The sequence below is a fragment of the Trichechus manatus genome, unplaced genomic scaffold (genome assembly GCF_000243295.1).
Source record: "Trichechus manatus latirostris isolate Lorelei unplaced genomic scaffold, TriManLat1.0 scaffold00017, whole genome shotgun sequence".
NCBI classification, from domain to species: Eukaryota; Metazoa; Chordata; class Mammalia; order Sirenia; family Trichechidae; genus Trichechus; species Trichechus manatus.
In genome coordinates, this window is record NW_004443953.1 from 16,216,347 (window position 1) to 16,233,037 (window position 16,691).

The following is a 16,691-nucleotide window of genomic DNA, read 5'->3' on the forward strand; positions in this document are numbered from 1 at the left end:
CAATTAAAGCAATTAAATTTGTAGTAAAATACTTCTCCATCCAAAAAGGTCTAGATGGCTTCACTGGTGAATTCTACCAAACATTTAAGGAAGAAACAATACTAATTCTACACAAACTCTTTATGAATTAGGAATACTTCTCAATTCATTCCGTGAGGCCAGCATTACCACACAAAGACATCAAAAAAAAAAAAAAAAAAAAAGAAAATGACAGATCAATATCCTCATGAACATAGATACAAACATTTTAAACAAAATTTTAGCATATCAAATCTAACAATATTTAAAAAGGTCAATGTACCATGACCAAGTGAGGTTGATCCCAGGAATGCAAGGTTGGTTTAACATTTGAAAATCAGTCAATTAATCCACCATATTAACAAACTAAAAAGGAAAACCATACGATCATCTCAATAGATGCAAAAAAAAAAAAAAAAAAGTCAAAATTCAAATTTGATTCCTGATAAGATCTCTTAGGAAAGGGAACAACTTCAACATCTACCAAAAAACAAAAACAAAACCCAACAGCTTACATCAAAAGACTCAATGTTTTCCTCCTAATATTAGAAACAAGGCAAAGATGTCTAATCTCAGCACTTCAACATCATATTGTAGATTCTGGCTGTTGGGATTTGGATTTGATTTTACCCTAGTTATAAACTAACAAGTTAGCCTGTTACTGTTTCAGGGGTGTTAGCACAGGACATGAGATCGTGGGTCAGCCACAAAGGACATTATTACTCATGGCATACCACACAGCATGTGCATCAGGGTATTTTGGTTGTTATCCTTGTCCCCAAGTCTCACAGAGGTGATGCAATGGGCTTAGATGGACACTATGCATGCAATGGATTTGTGTTGTAGTTAAAGAACACTGAGTTTGGAGAATTCATTGTTTTTATAGCAAACAGTAAGCAACCATGCTCTTTGGCTAGGAAGAAATGTTACCTCATCTCCCAAGGTAACCAGCTGCATAAACAACCCTGAGAAATGGCCCAGGTAAAAGAGTGGTTGCGACTTTGTAGTCTTGGCACACCCAGCAAGATGTGCAGGGGCAAAAAAGACTAAGGAGGATTGTCTCTCTCAACATTATCCAGTGCAATAAGGCAAGAAAAATAAAAATAAATAAAAAGCATCTAATTTGAAAAGAAAAAAGGGAATGTTTCTTTGTTCGTAGATGTCATGATTGTCTATGTAGAAAATCTATGAATCTACAAAAAAGCTATTAGAATAAGTGAGTTTAGCAAGGTTGCAGGATACAAAATTAATATACAAAAATCAGTTATATTTCCATATAGTAACAATAAACAATTAGACATGGAAAAAAAAGATGAAATGCTTAGGGATAAGCCTAACAAAAGATATGCAAGACCTGTATACTGAAAACTACAAAACACTGCTGACAGAAAATAAAGATTATCTAAATAAATGGAGAGAATTCATGAATTAGAAGACTCAATATTTTTAAGATATTAATTTTCCCCTAAAAAATACATAGATTCAATACAATCCCTAGCAAAATCCCAGCAGTTTTTTCTTTTTTTTTTTTTTGTAGAAATTGACAAGCCGATTCAAAAATTCATATGGAAACAAACAGCACCATGATAGTTAAGGTTGTGTGTCACCTTGGCTGGGCCATGATTCTCAGTGGTTTGGCAGTTGTATGATGTTGTGATCACCTCCACGATGGGATCTGCTGTGAGTAGCCAATCAGTTGAAAGGGAGTTTCCTGTGGCATGTGGCCTGCATCTAATATAAGTGGACACCTCCAAGGCTTGGAGGTTTTGCTGGCTCTGGATCCTGCAGCTGGCTCCTGTTCATCTGACCTTTGGTTCTTGGGATGTGAGCTAGCAGCTTACCTGTGGTCTTGCTTGCTGATCTCGGGATTCGTTGATCTTTGCAGCCTGTGAGCTAGAGACAGCCCTGCTGTCTGACCTGCTGATCGATCTTGGGTTCGCCAGCCCCTGCAGCTGTGTGAATCAGGAGAAGCCTCTATCCTGACCCACAGATTTGGGACGTTCCAACCTCTACAACTGTGTGAGCCATTTCCTGCATATAGACCTCTCTCTATATATACTTATATACTCTGCTGGTTTTGCTTCTCTAGGAAACCCAGCCTAAGACAACGAACGACCTAGAATAGTCATAACAACTTCACAAAGAAAGAAAGTTGGAGGACTTACACTACCTGACTTTAAGACTTGTTATAAAACTACAGTAATCAAGACAGTGTGGTATTGGCATAAAAATGAACAGAGATCAATAAAACAGAATAGAGATTGCAGAAACAGATCCACACATGAATGCCCAATCGATTTTTTAATAAAGTGCAAAGACAAATCAGTGGAGATAGGATACTCTTTTCAACAAATGATGCTGGAACAACTGGATATCCACATGCACAAAAATGAACTTCCATTCATTATCTCCCACCATATATACAAGTTAGCTCAAAGTGGACCATAGGTGTAAATGTAAAACCTAAAACTATGAAACTTTTAAAATAAAACATAGGAGAAAATCTTTGTGATCTTGGATTAGGCAAATATTTCTTAGATATGATACCAAAAGCAGGATCCATGAAAAAACAAATCAATAAATTGGGCTCCATCAAAATTAAGAACTGCTCTTAGAAAAACACTGTTAAGAGAACGTAAAGGTAAGTCCCAGACTGGGAGAAAATATTTGCAAACCACATACTGAATAAAGTACTTGCAACCAGAATATATAAAACTCTTAAAACTCAGTAATATGATACCAAACATCCCACTAAAAATGGGCAAAATGTTAGAATAGACACTTCACCATAGAAGATACACGGATGGTCAATAAGCTCATAAAAAGATGTTCAACATCACTATTCATCAGAGAAACGCAAATTAAAACCACAATGAAATACCACTACACACATATTGGAATGGCTAAAATAAAAAAAAGACTGACTATACTTAGTATTAGCAAGGATGTGGAGCAACTGGAACCCTCACACACTACTGATGTGAATGTAAAATAGTTAACCATTTTGGAAAACGGGTTGGCGGTTTCTTAAAACGGTAAACATACCTACCATAACCCGTTGCCATCGAGTCAATTCCAACTCACAGCGACCCTGCAGAACAGAGTAGAACTGTCCCATAGGGTTTCCAAGGAGTGAATGACTGGTGGATTTGAACTGCCAACCTTTTGGTTAGTAGCTGAATGTTTAATCACTGTGCCACCAGGGCTCCATACCTACCATATGACCCAGCAATTCTACTCCTAGGTATCTGTCTGAGAACATGAAAACATATCTGCTCCCTAAGAGATATGAAAGTATATGTTTCATACAGATTATCCATATATGAATGTTGATATTAGCTTTATCTGTAAATGCCTCACACTGGATACACCCCAAATGTCCATCAACTGAGAAATAGATAAGCATATTGTGGATAAACAGATTCTTACAATGGAATAGTACTCAGCAGTAAAAAGTAAACAAGTTACTAATATATGTAATAACATAATGAATCTGAAAATAATTATGCTGAGTAGAAGTCAGTCAAAAAAGAGTACATAGTTTATGACCCCTTTTATATAAAATTCTACAACATGCTAAAAATCTAGTGCCAGAAAGCAGAGCAGTGATTGCCTGGGATTGAGGGTGGTGTGGGAGGGAGTGTCATGGTTTGAATTATGTCCCCCCAAAAATGTGTGTATCAATTTGGCTAGGCCATGATTCAGTGTTGTGCAATTGTCCTCTATTTTGTGATTGTAATTTTACATTAAAGAGGATTAGGGTGGGATTGTAACACCACCTTTATCCAGGTCACATCCCTGATCCAATGTAAAGGGAGTTTCCCTGCGGTGTGGCCTGCACCACCTTTTATCTCTCAAGAGATAAAATGAATGGGAAGCAAGTAGAGAGTTGGGGATCTCATACCATCAAGAAAGCAGCACCCAGAACAGAGTGCGTCCTTCGGAACCGAGGTTCCTGTGCAGAGAAGCTCCTAGTCCAGGGGAACATGGATGAGAAGGCCGACAGAGAGAGAGCCTTCCCCTGGAGCTGAAACCCTGAATTTGGACATTTAGCCTACCTTACTGTGAGGAAATAAACTTCTCTTTGTTAAGGCCATCCACTTGTGGTACTTCTGTTAGAGTAGCACTAGATAACTAAGACAGGGAGGGATTACAAAGGGGCATGAGGAAACCATTAGGGGTCATGGATGTGTTTATTATCTTCATTGTGATGACAGTTTGTCATGTGAAAATGTATCAGACTGTGTACTTTAAATATCTGTAGCGGATTGTATGTCAATGTTGTTGTTGTTGTCAGAGTCAGACTCAGGGTGATCTCATGTGTGCAGAGTAGAACTGCTCCATACAATTTTCAAGGCTGTGTGACCTTTTGGAAGCAGATCGTCAGACCTGTCCTCCGAGGTGCCTCTAGGTGGGTTCGAACTGCCAACCTTCTGGCTAGTACCTTTTTTTAATGCAAATAACACATGCATTAAAATATTTTTTGCCAACTATGCAAATCCCTCCCCCCCGCGTTATTTTGGTAGTGTTAAACATATGGGTGCATTGTTTTGAAAAAATACGGAGGTTGAGTGAAGAGGACTTGAAGCACTTAATGATGATGATCAAAGATTACAGTCTTCAGCATGGATTACACCTCAACTTAAGACAAAAAAACCCCTTACAATTGGACCAATAAGCAACATAATGATAAATGGAGAAAACACTGAAGCTGTCAAGGATTTCATTTTATTTGGATATATAATCAACGCCCATGGAAGCAGCAGTCAAGAAATCAAATGACTTCCTTCAAGTGTTAAGAAGCAAAGATGTCACTTGGAGGACTAAGGTGTGCCTGACCCAAGCCATGGTATTTTCAATTGCCTCATATACATGTGAAAGCTGGACAACGAATAAGGAAGACCGAAGAATTGATGCCTTTGAATTATGGTGTTGGCAAAGAATATTCAATATACCATGGACTGCCAGAAGAACAAACAAGTTCGTCTTGGAAGAAGTACAGCCAGAACGGTCCTTAGAAGCAAGGATGGTGAGACTTCGTCTCACATACCTTAGACATGTTATCAGGAGTGGCCAGTTCCTGGAGAAGGACATCATGCTTCGTAAAGCAGAGGGTCAGTGAAAAAGGGAAAGACCCTTGAGGAGATGGATTAACACAGTGGCTGCAACAATGGGCTCAAACTAGTAAAGACTGAGAGGATACCACAGGACCGGGCAGTGTTTCGTTCTGTTGCACATAGGGTCGCTATGAGTGAGAAATGACTCAGCAGCACCTAACAACAATAGTCGAGCTTTTAACTGTTTGCACTACCCAGGAACTGCTGGGAAAAATGAGAAAAATCTTTCATTCTAACCATTCTATGCCTTTCTATATCATTCATTTACAAATATCTTTGGGCTACTAGTAATGTGCCAGACACAGTTCTGGTATTGGGAATATAATGGTAAACAAAACAGATAAAATCTCTCTTCCCATAGAGCTTATATTACTGTAAGAAAAGACAGAAAATAAAGAGTAAGTAAAAACATCACATGGTGGTAACTGTGATAAAGAGAATTAAGAAAGCTACTTCATACTGGGTGGGTGGGCATGGTCTGACAAGGTGATACTGATGCAGAGATATGATTATCAAAAATGCGCTAACCATGTAGAAGTGGCAGAAGAGCACCTCTGGCCTTCACTGTTATTTTGACTTCCCCACTGTTTTCATTTACTTCTAATCTCCTTCTGTAAACCATCCTAAATACCACTGCAGAATTAACTTTCCTCAGGATTAATCTGATCATGTAATTCTTTTTTTAAAAAACCTTCAGTCTCTCTGATCCCAATGACTAAATATAGTATTAGCTCTACATTCTGGCATTACAGTTCTTCTTCAGTGTGACATAAACCTATCTTTCCAGTCTTCTCACTTTCCCTTTATTACTACCTGAAGGAAGCTCTGATTCTCAAATATGCCTCACCACCTTTGATCATGTAGTTTCCTCTGCCTGGAATGCCATCCTTCTCCAGCTACACGTATCTTTCCCATCCTTTAATGTCTGTCTCAAATATCACATTCTCCTTGATGTTTTTTCTGATTTTCCCAACCAGATGTGACTTCTTGTCTGCATTTCCCTCTTGTGTTTTCTGATGAGCAAAACTGCATCTTGCTCATCTTTTTATTATATTTTAGATGGTAGCAAAGGGTTTTGCAGGTAGGAGATAATCCATAACTTCCTACTAGGTTGAATTATCCTATTTTGAAACTGTACTTGAAAGCTGCCTGAGAGCCAAAGGAAGAGAAGCTTAAAGATGAAACAAATAAATGGCAGAGTTATCTTGCCCCATAAGTCCATAATGATATTTCTCATGGGAGAAGAATCTACTGAAAGTATATCTGTGCTTGAAAAACACAGAATGAATTTTTTACAGTTTTAAGGACTCCGTATTAACATCAATTGTTTTCCAAGAAAAGTGGATGATTTTTAAAACTCCTTCACTTTCCTGAGACTGGGGCAAGTTAATGTGAGCCAAACATCTGAGATAGGGAAGCGAGTTGTCCTGTTCCCCATCTCAACACCAACATGAGTGAAAAGCACTGACCATGTAGAGGACATTAGGAAGATTCCTGAGGAAAAAGGAGTGGGTGATATAAATAAAGAATCAGAAAAGGGTGTGCCGAGGGTCCCCAAGATAACCCTCAGGTTCAATGATTTGTTGGAGGACTCACAGGACTCAGCCTATAGACATACTCACAGCTATGGTTTATTACAGCGAAAGGATACAATGCAAAACCAGCAAAGGGAAAAGGGCATGGGCAGAAGGCCAGGGGAATCCAGGCACAAGCTTCCAAGAGAGCTCTCCCCTTGGAGTCACACAGGACATTCTTAATTCCTCCAGCATTAAATTGTGACACCAAAAACCAAACTCACTGCCTCAAGTTGATTCTGACGCATAGCGACCCTATAGGACAGACTAGAACTACCCCACAGGGTTTCCAAGGCTGTAAATCTTTACAAAAGCAGATCGCCACATTTTTCTCCCACGGAGCAAGCTGGTGGGTTCAAACCACTGACGTTTTGGTTAACAGCCAAGCACTTTAACCACTGAGCCACCAGGGCCCACTAAACTGTGACAACACATATGAAGTATTATCTATTAGGGAAGCTCCATAGACACTCGGTGCTCAGGGTTTTTACTGGGGACTGGTCATATAGGTACCCTCAGCTTAGCAGGTACCAAAATTCCAAACTCCCAGAAGGAAAGCAGATGTTTAGCATAAACCACATTGTTTGCACAGTTTAGGCAAAGTGAGCCATCTTTATCAGTTAGGGAACGGTAGGAACACACCCAAAATCCAGGTCCCCAAATGCCAGCTAGCAAAGGGCCAACCTTGAAAGCAGGCTTTTCTTAGGATAACAATCCCAGGCCTGCTATGCTAATTCTTTTTGGCACAGCGATATATTGAAAATATTCTTCTTTTTTGATTAAAAAAAAAAAAATCTCACTTTCAGAATTTTTTTTAGCAAATAGCAAAAAACAGCACAGTTATATGCACCAAGATGTTCATCACAATATTGTTTAAATTAGTGACAAATTGCAAACAAGCTAAATGTCCAAAAATAGTGGAATGGTTCAGTAAATGATAGCACAGTAGTGTGAAGAAATATAAAATAGCTTTTAAAGTTATATTTTTTAAGATTTTTAATGACAAAAATGATCATGCTGGGAAGAAAATCAGGACACAAAATTATATATACAGTAGTAAGTCAAATGTGGGAGAAATACAGAATAAAATCTAGAAGGAAATTTACTAAAATGTAACCCAGATTCATTTCTGGGGGATAGTTATGTAAAAATAATTTTTATTTTCCTCTTGACTTTAGTGTTTTCAATTTTTATTTAATGAACATGTACTTACTTTTCTAATCAGAAAACAAGTGATAATAAAAAAGATAATTATGTAAAAAGGCTTTAGATATAAAGGACTGTGGATTAAAAGCAAATTTTATTAAAATGTAAAATATTTATTGAGTATAGTGAATAATATGAGTACAATGTATAAGGCAGAGCTTGACTGGGGAACTCTGAAAATGGCAAACAATTTAAAAATATAGTTTTTCTATTTAATATGCTTCTTTTTTCAATGAGCTAATATAAAAAAACATGTAGAGGAAGGGGAGATATTTTGTTATAAACACTAAAGGAAGCACAATGGCTAATTTTTATTGCCACTGCTAATTCTGAATAGTTCACAAACGAGCAAATGCAAAAATAAAAATTATATTTTTAAATGGATAGAATAAAGGATGAATTTCCTAAATTACTTTGTGTGTACATGATCATAATTTACTACACTATAAGTATTACTAACATAAATCATATACAAGTTTACAGTTGCTTCATAAGGAGAACAAGGTAGCTACTAGGTAGTTGGAGAAGGTGATTTCTGATGTTTCTAGTGCCAATTCCCCTCCATCTATTTTAATGCACCTACCCTAGGTCACACAGATACTCCTCTATGGAAAACTATTTTGTACTGCCTACATTCTCCATCACTGTATTAAGCTGTCATATAGAAAACAGAAGGCTATTGCATCCTTTTATCCCTAGAGACGGAATGGTTTGCAGCTTCTTTTAAATCACAAAGCAATTCTTTTGTGTATAGAACTGCCCACGGCAATGGACGCTGTGCAACAGAGATCCATGGAGTCGCCTCACAGACCACATGACCCCCACTTGTAGCTGCTTCTCAATAGTGCCAGAACATGAAAATCTTGACAGCACTAGTGATTCCTGGGCCAAGTTAGAAAAACCAAATTCTAAAAAACCATTGTGATGGCAAGCACACACAGGAAAAAAATCCAGAATTTTTCTGGTTAGGAAGGGAAATGTGGTTAACCTAAATTGGACCTGGGGTGCAAAGAGGTATCAAAAGCCCTTCTACTGCTGCAATTCAACTATGCATTTTTGTTTCCATTAAAAAAAGTAAAAAAAATGTAAAAAGACCCTTTAAAAGGTTTGGCCATATTTAGAAATTTAACTGCTTAAAGAGAGACTCAAGTTCTTAAAAAGATTGTGTTTGGGGAGGAGGTGGGGAAGGAGAGTAGAAGAACAAAGTATTGCTACAGATTCTTTTGAGTAAAATTTAAAGCTAATGAAAGGCAGCAATCGGTGCTTGCTAAGCGGTGGTTCATTTATGATCAGTAGGCTTCAAAGACTTTGTTGCTTCCTCTTTTCTCTTTCCCAGGAAGAAGCAGAGTACATTAAAAAACAATGGGACTTGTAGTCAAAACACTAGGGTTCAAACTATTACACTGTTAAACATGCATTAACAAACAATTTTCAGGCACTATGATTTTCAGCCATCTGTCATTGCCAAATTTCAGGCTTTTACTCTATAAAATGGAATAACGAATAAATGTCACCCTTTTCATAGGTTATTGTGTACAAAGAAAGTACAAGCAAACTGTAAAGTGCTATCTACGCATTTTATTATTGTTGTTGCTATTAGGTCTGCCTGACATACAGAAAGTACTTAACAAATGTTCAAAAAATTTTTAATGAACTGGGCTAATTAGAGTGGGCAAGTGGTAAGAGTAGGTAAATCAAGAACTCTAACAATAATAATACGTTCATTTAAAAATTAATGGCTATTAGACGATAAAAGTTTAATATCTTATATGGAACTAAGTTGAACACCTTATATATCCCAGGTGAAAACAATGCCTTAATTGCCAGATGAGGTCATTATAATCACTCCTTATTGGTGGAGATCTCAAGTATGGCAAACAGATACTAGCACATCAGGTTTCATTAAGATAAAGAGGCAGCAGACTGAGAAGGTTAAGAGCTTGAGTTCAGATTCCAGCTAACAGGTTGTGTGACCTTGAGCAAATCATTTAATTTTGTCTAAGTCTCAGTTTTCACATCTATAAAATGGAGATAGCAGTAGTACCTACATCTCAGGGTTTCTGTGAAGATTAAATGAAGAAATACAGGCAAATCACTTATCACAGTGCTATTTGCTTTGCTATCATCATCATCATCACCATACTAAATACAAGGTGACTTTCTGTGAATGAAACTAGACCAGAAGTCATGCATTTCACAATCTGATATTATCCCTCAGCTGTAGTAGTGAACCATGGCATGCCTTTAAAAACCTGGCAAAGGGGGTCCATTAAGGTCATATATCCTGCCAGGTCCCCACATACCATGATGCTGTTGGGGGAGATTAGATGTGCGTACTGGGAACTGTGGTTCCCTAAACCAATGCTAGCAGATGTCCAAGGTATAATTCCTCAAATTTTACTAACCACTCTCTCAACCATTCAGAGTCCCAGGATTATACTTTCAAAATTTAAATTTCTGATCAAATTTTCTCATGCTCTATGTTTCACTTCCAGTAAAATTTCTCTTTATTTTTTCAAATGGAAATGTGAGAAGCTTGAGATGTACATACAGGCATACTTTTTTTTTCTAATTTTCAGTGGATGAATTCTTGCTAATAGAGAAGCTACAGAAGTTAGAATAATGAGATACTAAGATAAGCATCCCTTATAATAGTATATACCATGTTAAATGACAGTGGTAGTCAATGAAGCAATCGCTTCACATCCAATATCCTACTGAAATGAAATAACTGTTTTAAGGAAATAAAACCTAACCTTTCTTGAGATGTCCTGCTAAATGAGTCAAAAAAACCGTTAATTCTAGACCTATAAAATTAATCAAAATAATTCAACTGTGCAACCATCCTATTTCTTATCATACAGAATTTAATAATACAGTAAATTCTGGATCTTGGATATACAAAACACTTCCCCACCAAACAGTTATCTTATTGGGATCATGGCCTCTTATTCTGGGACATGAAAGGTCCTTTCCTCTGAGGAAAAGCTGGTCCTCCAGCCTGCCTGCCTTGTGATGGTGCCAGCCAGAAGGGTCCTGGTGTCCACTGTGCTGTTGCAGATTGAACAGTCTGTGAATCCATGCAGGGGATAAGAGGTTGTTTTAACTGGCTAAATCTGCTAGTACTAAGCATATGGCCATGAATTTGTAGCCAAAACACTAATCTTAAAAAAATGCCACGTACAATTTAAACACAAAACAAGAATGACATTTTCATTTGTCAATTCTAGCTTTGCCACAAGGGTTTTTAAGCCTACTACTTTACAATGACTCTGAAATCCTTACCTTTGCAGAAATAGAATTTTCATGATATACTCCTTGTACCAAGTCCATAAGAGCACTTGCTAAAAGTTCCACAACCTAAAAAACAAGAAAAAAAAAATTCAAAAAAACAAATTTTTAAAATTCATCCCCATTTTTGCCCCAGACGGTTCAGTAGCAAAAGCAGGATTTGTGCTTGATAGAAAAAATGAGGTTATGGGCAAAGATCCTGGCAAATGGCATTGCACACCTGGATATTAAAGCTGTGATCCAATTTTTTTCAGTCATAATTCAAGCAAAAAAAAAAAAATCTTGTAAATGTAGCATTTGACTAATACACATGAAAATCCTCTAACAGCCATTTTGAACATAAGCTTAAATTTCAGATAACTAATGAAATCTTAACTCAATTTATATTCTGCATGTTATTTCTGTCAGGTGGATACTTTTTCAATATCCCATTCTGGGAGTCATTACAATGCTAATTTTTATATTTAATATAGAAAGAGAAGCAAAATCAAAAGAACAGTTAACCTTTAAAACGTGTTCATTCCGTTGTGCTTAAAATGCACTGTGGATATATTTGGTGCAGAGCCTTTGTGTCAAACATACCAGAAACATTGAAAATTTTTACAAAGCCACAATACTGAAATGGTATTAATCAAATCTGTATTACCTTCAACACTCAGGCTACTTTAAAAAAAAAAAAAAAATCAAGCAAAATCCAAAGCTTTGAACTTGTTCCAGAATGTAAAATAAACAGAAAAACAGTAAATGGTCTCTTTGGAACTACTGTACAATTTAGAACTGTTTTCATAAACCATCTTAGTTCAAGAGGATAAAATAGTGGCATTTATTATAATGTTCAATACAGTCATTTCAAACAAGAATTCCTTAAGGCACCCCATCCGCTGCTTACCAAGTCTTAATATCTTGTCTATTTAACTTCCTATATTATGCAGTTCTATATCTGATTCCCACTCTTGGCTTCTTAAAATTTAGCTTAGTTCTGATTGAATTAAAGGATTTTGTTTCAGCTTTTGTCATTCTTGTAATTAAAGACATTATTAAGCCAAAGGATACAGACCTAAACAAGAAAACTTCAATCTCTTGTACCCTGGATTTAATAAACATTTTCTTAGAGGCAAATTAATTTGTAGAAAGACTTGCTTTAAAATTTTAACACAAGAGCATTTATCTCCAAATTTATATTTACATTCATACTGCACAACACATACAGGGCTGCTAATATGGAAATTTTGCTGATTAAAGACATATTTTTTCTAGCTCCACAGATGGGCCAGTTTGTAGGACCTAGACAATGTTTTTTTTTTTTTTAAATCACATTGCCCTTTAGGTAACAAAATACTTAAGAAATATTGTAGCAATAGGAGCTGCAGAGGAACTGGAAGGACAATGATCCTACAGTGTTACCAGGTGTGCTGAGTATTTAAGTGGGGGAGAGAGAAAAATGAATGGATTTTTTTCCCCCTGAAGGTATCAGATAAACCCTATTCCCAAATCCAGGAGGATCAAATATCGCCAATAGGTCTATGAAAGACTGTAACTAAACACACAGCATCAGATTGGGTTCCAGTTTATACAAGCAACATCCCAAGATCCCCCTGATGACTGGACACATAATACAGATCAATCGCTCACTTAGAAATGTCATGGTTTTGAAATAGTTTCAGCTCTGAGACCAGCACTGATGATGTAAAGAGGGATTTACAAACAGAAAGTCCAACTCTAAATGTCAAAATGATGGCATGAACCTTTAACAATGGATCTGGCTGTGATAACCAGAGAGTTCCCTTACTTTCCTGACACTCCAGACTAGGCAGAAGCAACAACATTATTTTGTTCTCCAATTCTTGTTCTCTTAATTCAGTTAAGAGAGGCAGACCTGTACTTACAAATTCATAATTCATATATGACCTGTACTTAAAAATGGCCATACTTGCTTGAGCTGAAATTACCTCATGGCCAATGACAACCATCAAGGACAAAGCTTAGGACTTCCTTAGGCTAACACGTAGATAAATGAAAGAGATAATGAAAAGCTGGAATAGCGTAGGGGAGTTGAATGTGTCCCAGGCAAGGGTGACTTGCCCAGTACACATAGAAATCTTTTTCTATTGCCTGAAATGTTTACTTTACTTTTAAAATCATACCAACTAGAGATATGTTTTAGTATTATCTTCCTTTAAAATCACAAACATTTCCAGAAAGACCACAGGGCTACCAGTCACTCACACTTTAGTAAGAGTTCTTTAGAGAAATCATATAATGATTTTATTGTCTTTCATTACTTAGCTTATTACACAGACATTCACCTGTTTAGATATATGTTGTACTTAAAGATAAGAAATCACTTGCTTAATGACATTTGCCCCTCTCAGATTCTTAAGGAAAAATTTGTTCAACCAACCCAAAATGCTAGCAAGGACAGTGGTAAGCAGAGGAGAATGCAGAGGCCTAAATGCCAGGCTTCCTGAGACTAAGAACCAAAGCCCCAGACTCCTTGCAATTCTAGACAAGAGCAACAATGAAACAGATTCAAAGACTCAGTTCTTCAGGCCCAGGGAAGCAATCACTTTCCATCAGAAAAATAAACAAGCTAAAAGAGCCTCAATGTTAGACACCCTTGGAAGCCCAACAGATTAGAGAACTATAATTGAACACAGCAGATCACAAGGAGCCAAAGTATCTAGATTCTACTTCAAGACCTACCACAAATTTTGCTATGAGATTATTATGCAAATAAATTAATTTCTCTGAGCTTTGGTTCTCCTCAACTGTAAAATGAGGGCAGCCGCAAAAGGTGATTCCTTAAGGTTACTCTCAGCTCTAAAATTCTGAGCTTTACTATAAATGAATCTTAGTAGTATTTGGCTTAAAATGAAGCATGTGAACTTGCAAACTGCTTTTCATAACTTTGATGGGAAATCTTCACTCACTTCTATCTGTTCTCTTGACGTGGATCTTTTCCTCTGCTTGAACTCTACAGATGACTTTCTCTGTGAAACTTTTTCTACCTAATCCCCTTGGTTCCAACACCTAGAATTACAATAAAACAACTTCCTTTTTTTTTTTTTAAGTATCACAACTGATAACCTACCCCACCAGGGGGCAAAGAAGTCCTAGTTGGGTCACTTAAAGGCCACGTTGCTGAGCTCTGGGTCTTGAAGCTCTCTACTGCTTGGAAATAATTCACATATAATGGGATTCAAATGGCATCAGGCTTAACTGCAAAGTTCCGTCAAACAAATAATGAGACTAGTTGGCCATATCACTTCCTTCTCTAATAAGTAAATATGTAGAACACTTAGAAGAGAACCTGGAAGAGTTAACTTATTATTCTTAATACTTCTATATTATTAATCTACTTTCAGTACAAGTCTTAGGTATAAGTCCTAGGCATAATGTGGGAACCAAGATTACAGAGTTTCCAAAATTGTGTGTGCCCAAATATTTTGGAAGAAAGTGGGCTTTAGTTCAACAACAGAACACATGCAAAAACTATTCTAACCAAAATCAGAGATCTTTGTAACTTTGATTTATTAAATCCTGAAACATTGTTTCAGATTATATGACTGTCCCCATCAACGTTATAAAGTTTACTTTAGCCATCTAAAAACTAAGCAGGAGATACGTCTCTTAATTTCTGCATTTCTAAAAGTTGTGAGAATAACGTTACTTGCCTATATATGCAAAAGTAAAAATGTGCGTCTCTTCAGTTTTTGTCGTATGTTTAAATCTGACTCTACAGCAAGGTCCAATCTTCTGAGCAATGCCTTAGATTCCAGTGAACCAGAAGTGGCATCCATTTACAATGCGACTATGACAAGCTGATTTTTCCCGCCACTTCCCTTTTTTCCCTACTAGGAAGAAAGCCCTAGCAGAAAAAAGTAAGTGGACAGTGCACGTCTAGTTGCTATTCTCAAACAGTCCATCTCTTCCGCTACCTTAATCACCACCTCCTCACCAAAGATACTCATTGCCACTGAGTCAATTCCAACTCATAGCGATCCTATATAAGGAAGGGTTAGTATCAGATATATGAACTTTAATACCAATTACAGTATTACATAACTGACTTTGGAATTAATTTATTAAACAGTTAATTTACAGGACAAATTTCAGCAATCCGGAGAATATGTAATTGTTTCATTTTTTATCTTTTGGCAAGGGTAACTACAATTCCCTTTCTTTTGCAGATTTTTTAAACTGCAAAAGAAAGATGATGCATATACTCTCACAAAAGGTGTTATGATAACTATGGCCCTGGGTGATAATAAATTGATCATAAAAAATAGAAATTGAGAGAAATAGCGGGTGATAAGGAACAACAACAATAAAAAATATCCTCACTTACAGTGCTATACAAAGCACTGTGGCATACTCTTTTTTTTTTTTTTTTTTTTTGTAACATAGTCTTAAGAAAAAGAAGGCTGGTTATAAAACAGAATAGTATGAACGGTGTTTTGAAAACAAAAATGAGCCCAGTCTATCTGTTTGTATATACAGAGGAAAAAATGTTTAACAGGATAGACAAAATATTAATAATAATGATAATGTGTAAGTGGTAAGATTCCAGATGATTTTTAGTTTTTGAAATTTTCTTCTTTAACCTGTCTGAATTGCTTAAATTCACAATATATTACATTTTCTTCCCTCTTTTATTGTATCGGAGCCCTGGTGGCATAATGGTTAAGAGCTCAGCTGCTAACCAAAAGGCTGGCAGTTCAAATCCACCAGCTGATCCTTGCAAACCCTATGAGACACTTCTACTCTGTCCTATAGGGTTGCTATGAGTCAGAATTGACTTGATGGCAATGAGTTTTGGTGTTTTTTTTTTTATTGTATTGATTTTATAATTAGGTAAAACAATAACCTATGCGGGGAGGCATACCCTGTTTTTAGTCTCAGAGAGGTATCAAGCTAAACTATGTTCACAGATTGATTTATGGAATATAACAGACAACATCCCTGGATTAGCAACAATACGATCAGTAACTGGTGGTAAGCATTCTGTGTAGACAAGTTGTGCCTTTCTCAATAAATGTGATTCAGGAGTACTGTCAGTTAGCATCTCACAAATGCAATAGATTCAAAAGAGTTGTAGATGTTTGTTAAACTAGCAAATCAGACTACTTTGGTTTGAGAAAAGGAGTGTCTAGCAATTAAAAGTAGGGTGCAACTAAATCTTTAGACAAAATGTTAGCTATAAACTAATGTGGCTCAATTAAAGCTCAAGTCAGCATAAGCTATCTGAGTTGATGTAATGAAGTAGTATAGTTGTATTTCAATTCACTTAAAAAAAAAAAGGTTGCTATCATCAGAGAAGTACAGATCAAAACTACAATGAGATGTCTTCTCACCCTAACAAGGCTAGCATTAATCCAAAAAACACAAAATAACAAATGCTGGAGAGGTTGTGGAGAGACTGGAACACTTATACACTTTTGGTGGGAATGTAAAATGGTACAACCACTTTGGAAATCAATTTGGC

General features: G+C 36.7%; 1 protein-coding gene across 1 annotated transcript in view; it reads right to left on the reverse strand.

Annotated features, from left to right (window-relative positions):
* PDSS2 (decaprenyl diphosphate synthase subunit 2) overlaps positions 1–16,691 on the reverse strand; it is a 283,596-nt gene that overhangs the window by 90,180 nt on the left and 176,725 nt on the right. The window contains exon 4 of the mRNA XM_004372438.2: positions 11,201–11,275. Coding sequence (XP_004372495.1) covers positions 11,201–11,275 — 75 coding nt within the window. The remainder of the gene's footprint in view (positions 1–11,200; positions 11,276–16,691) is intronic.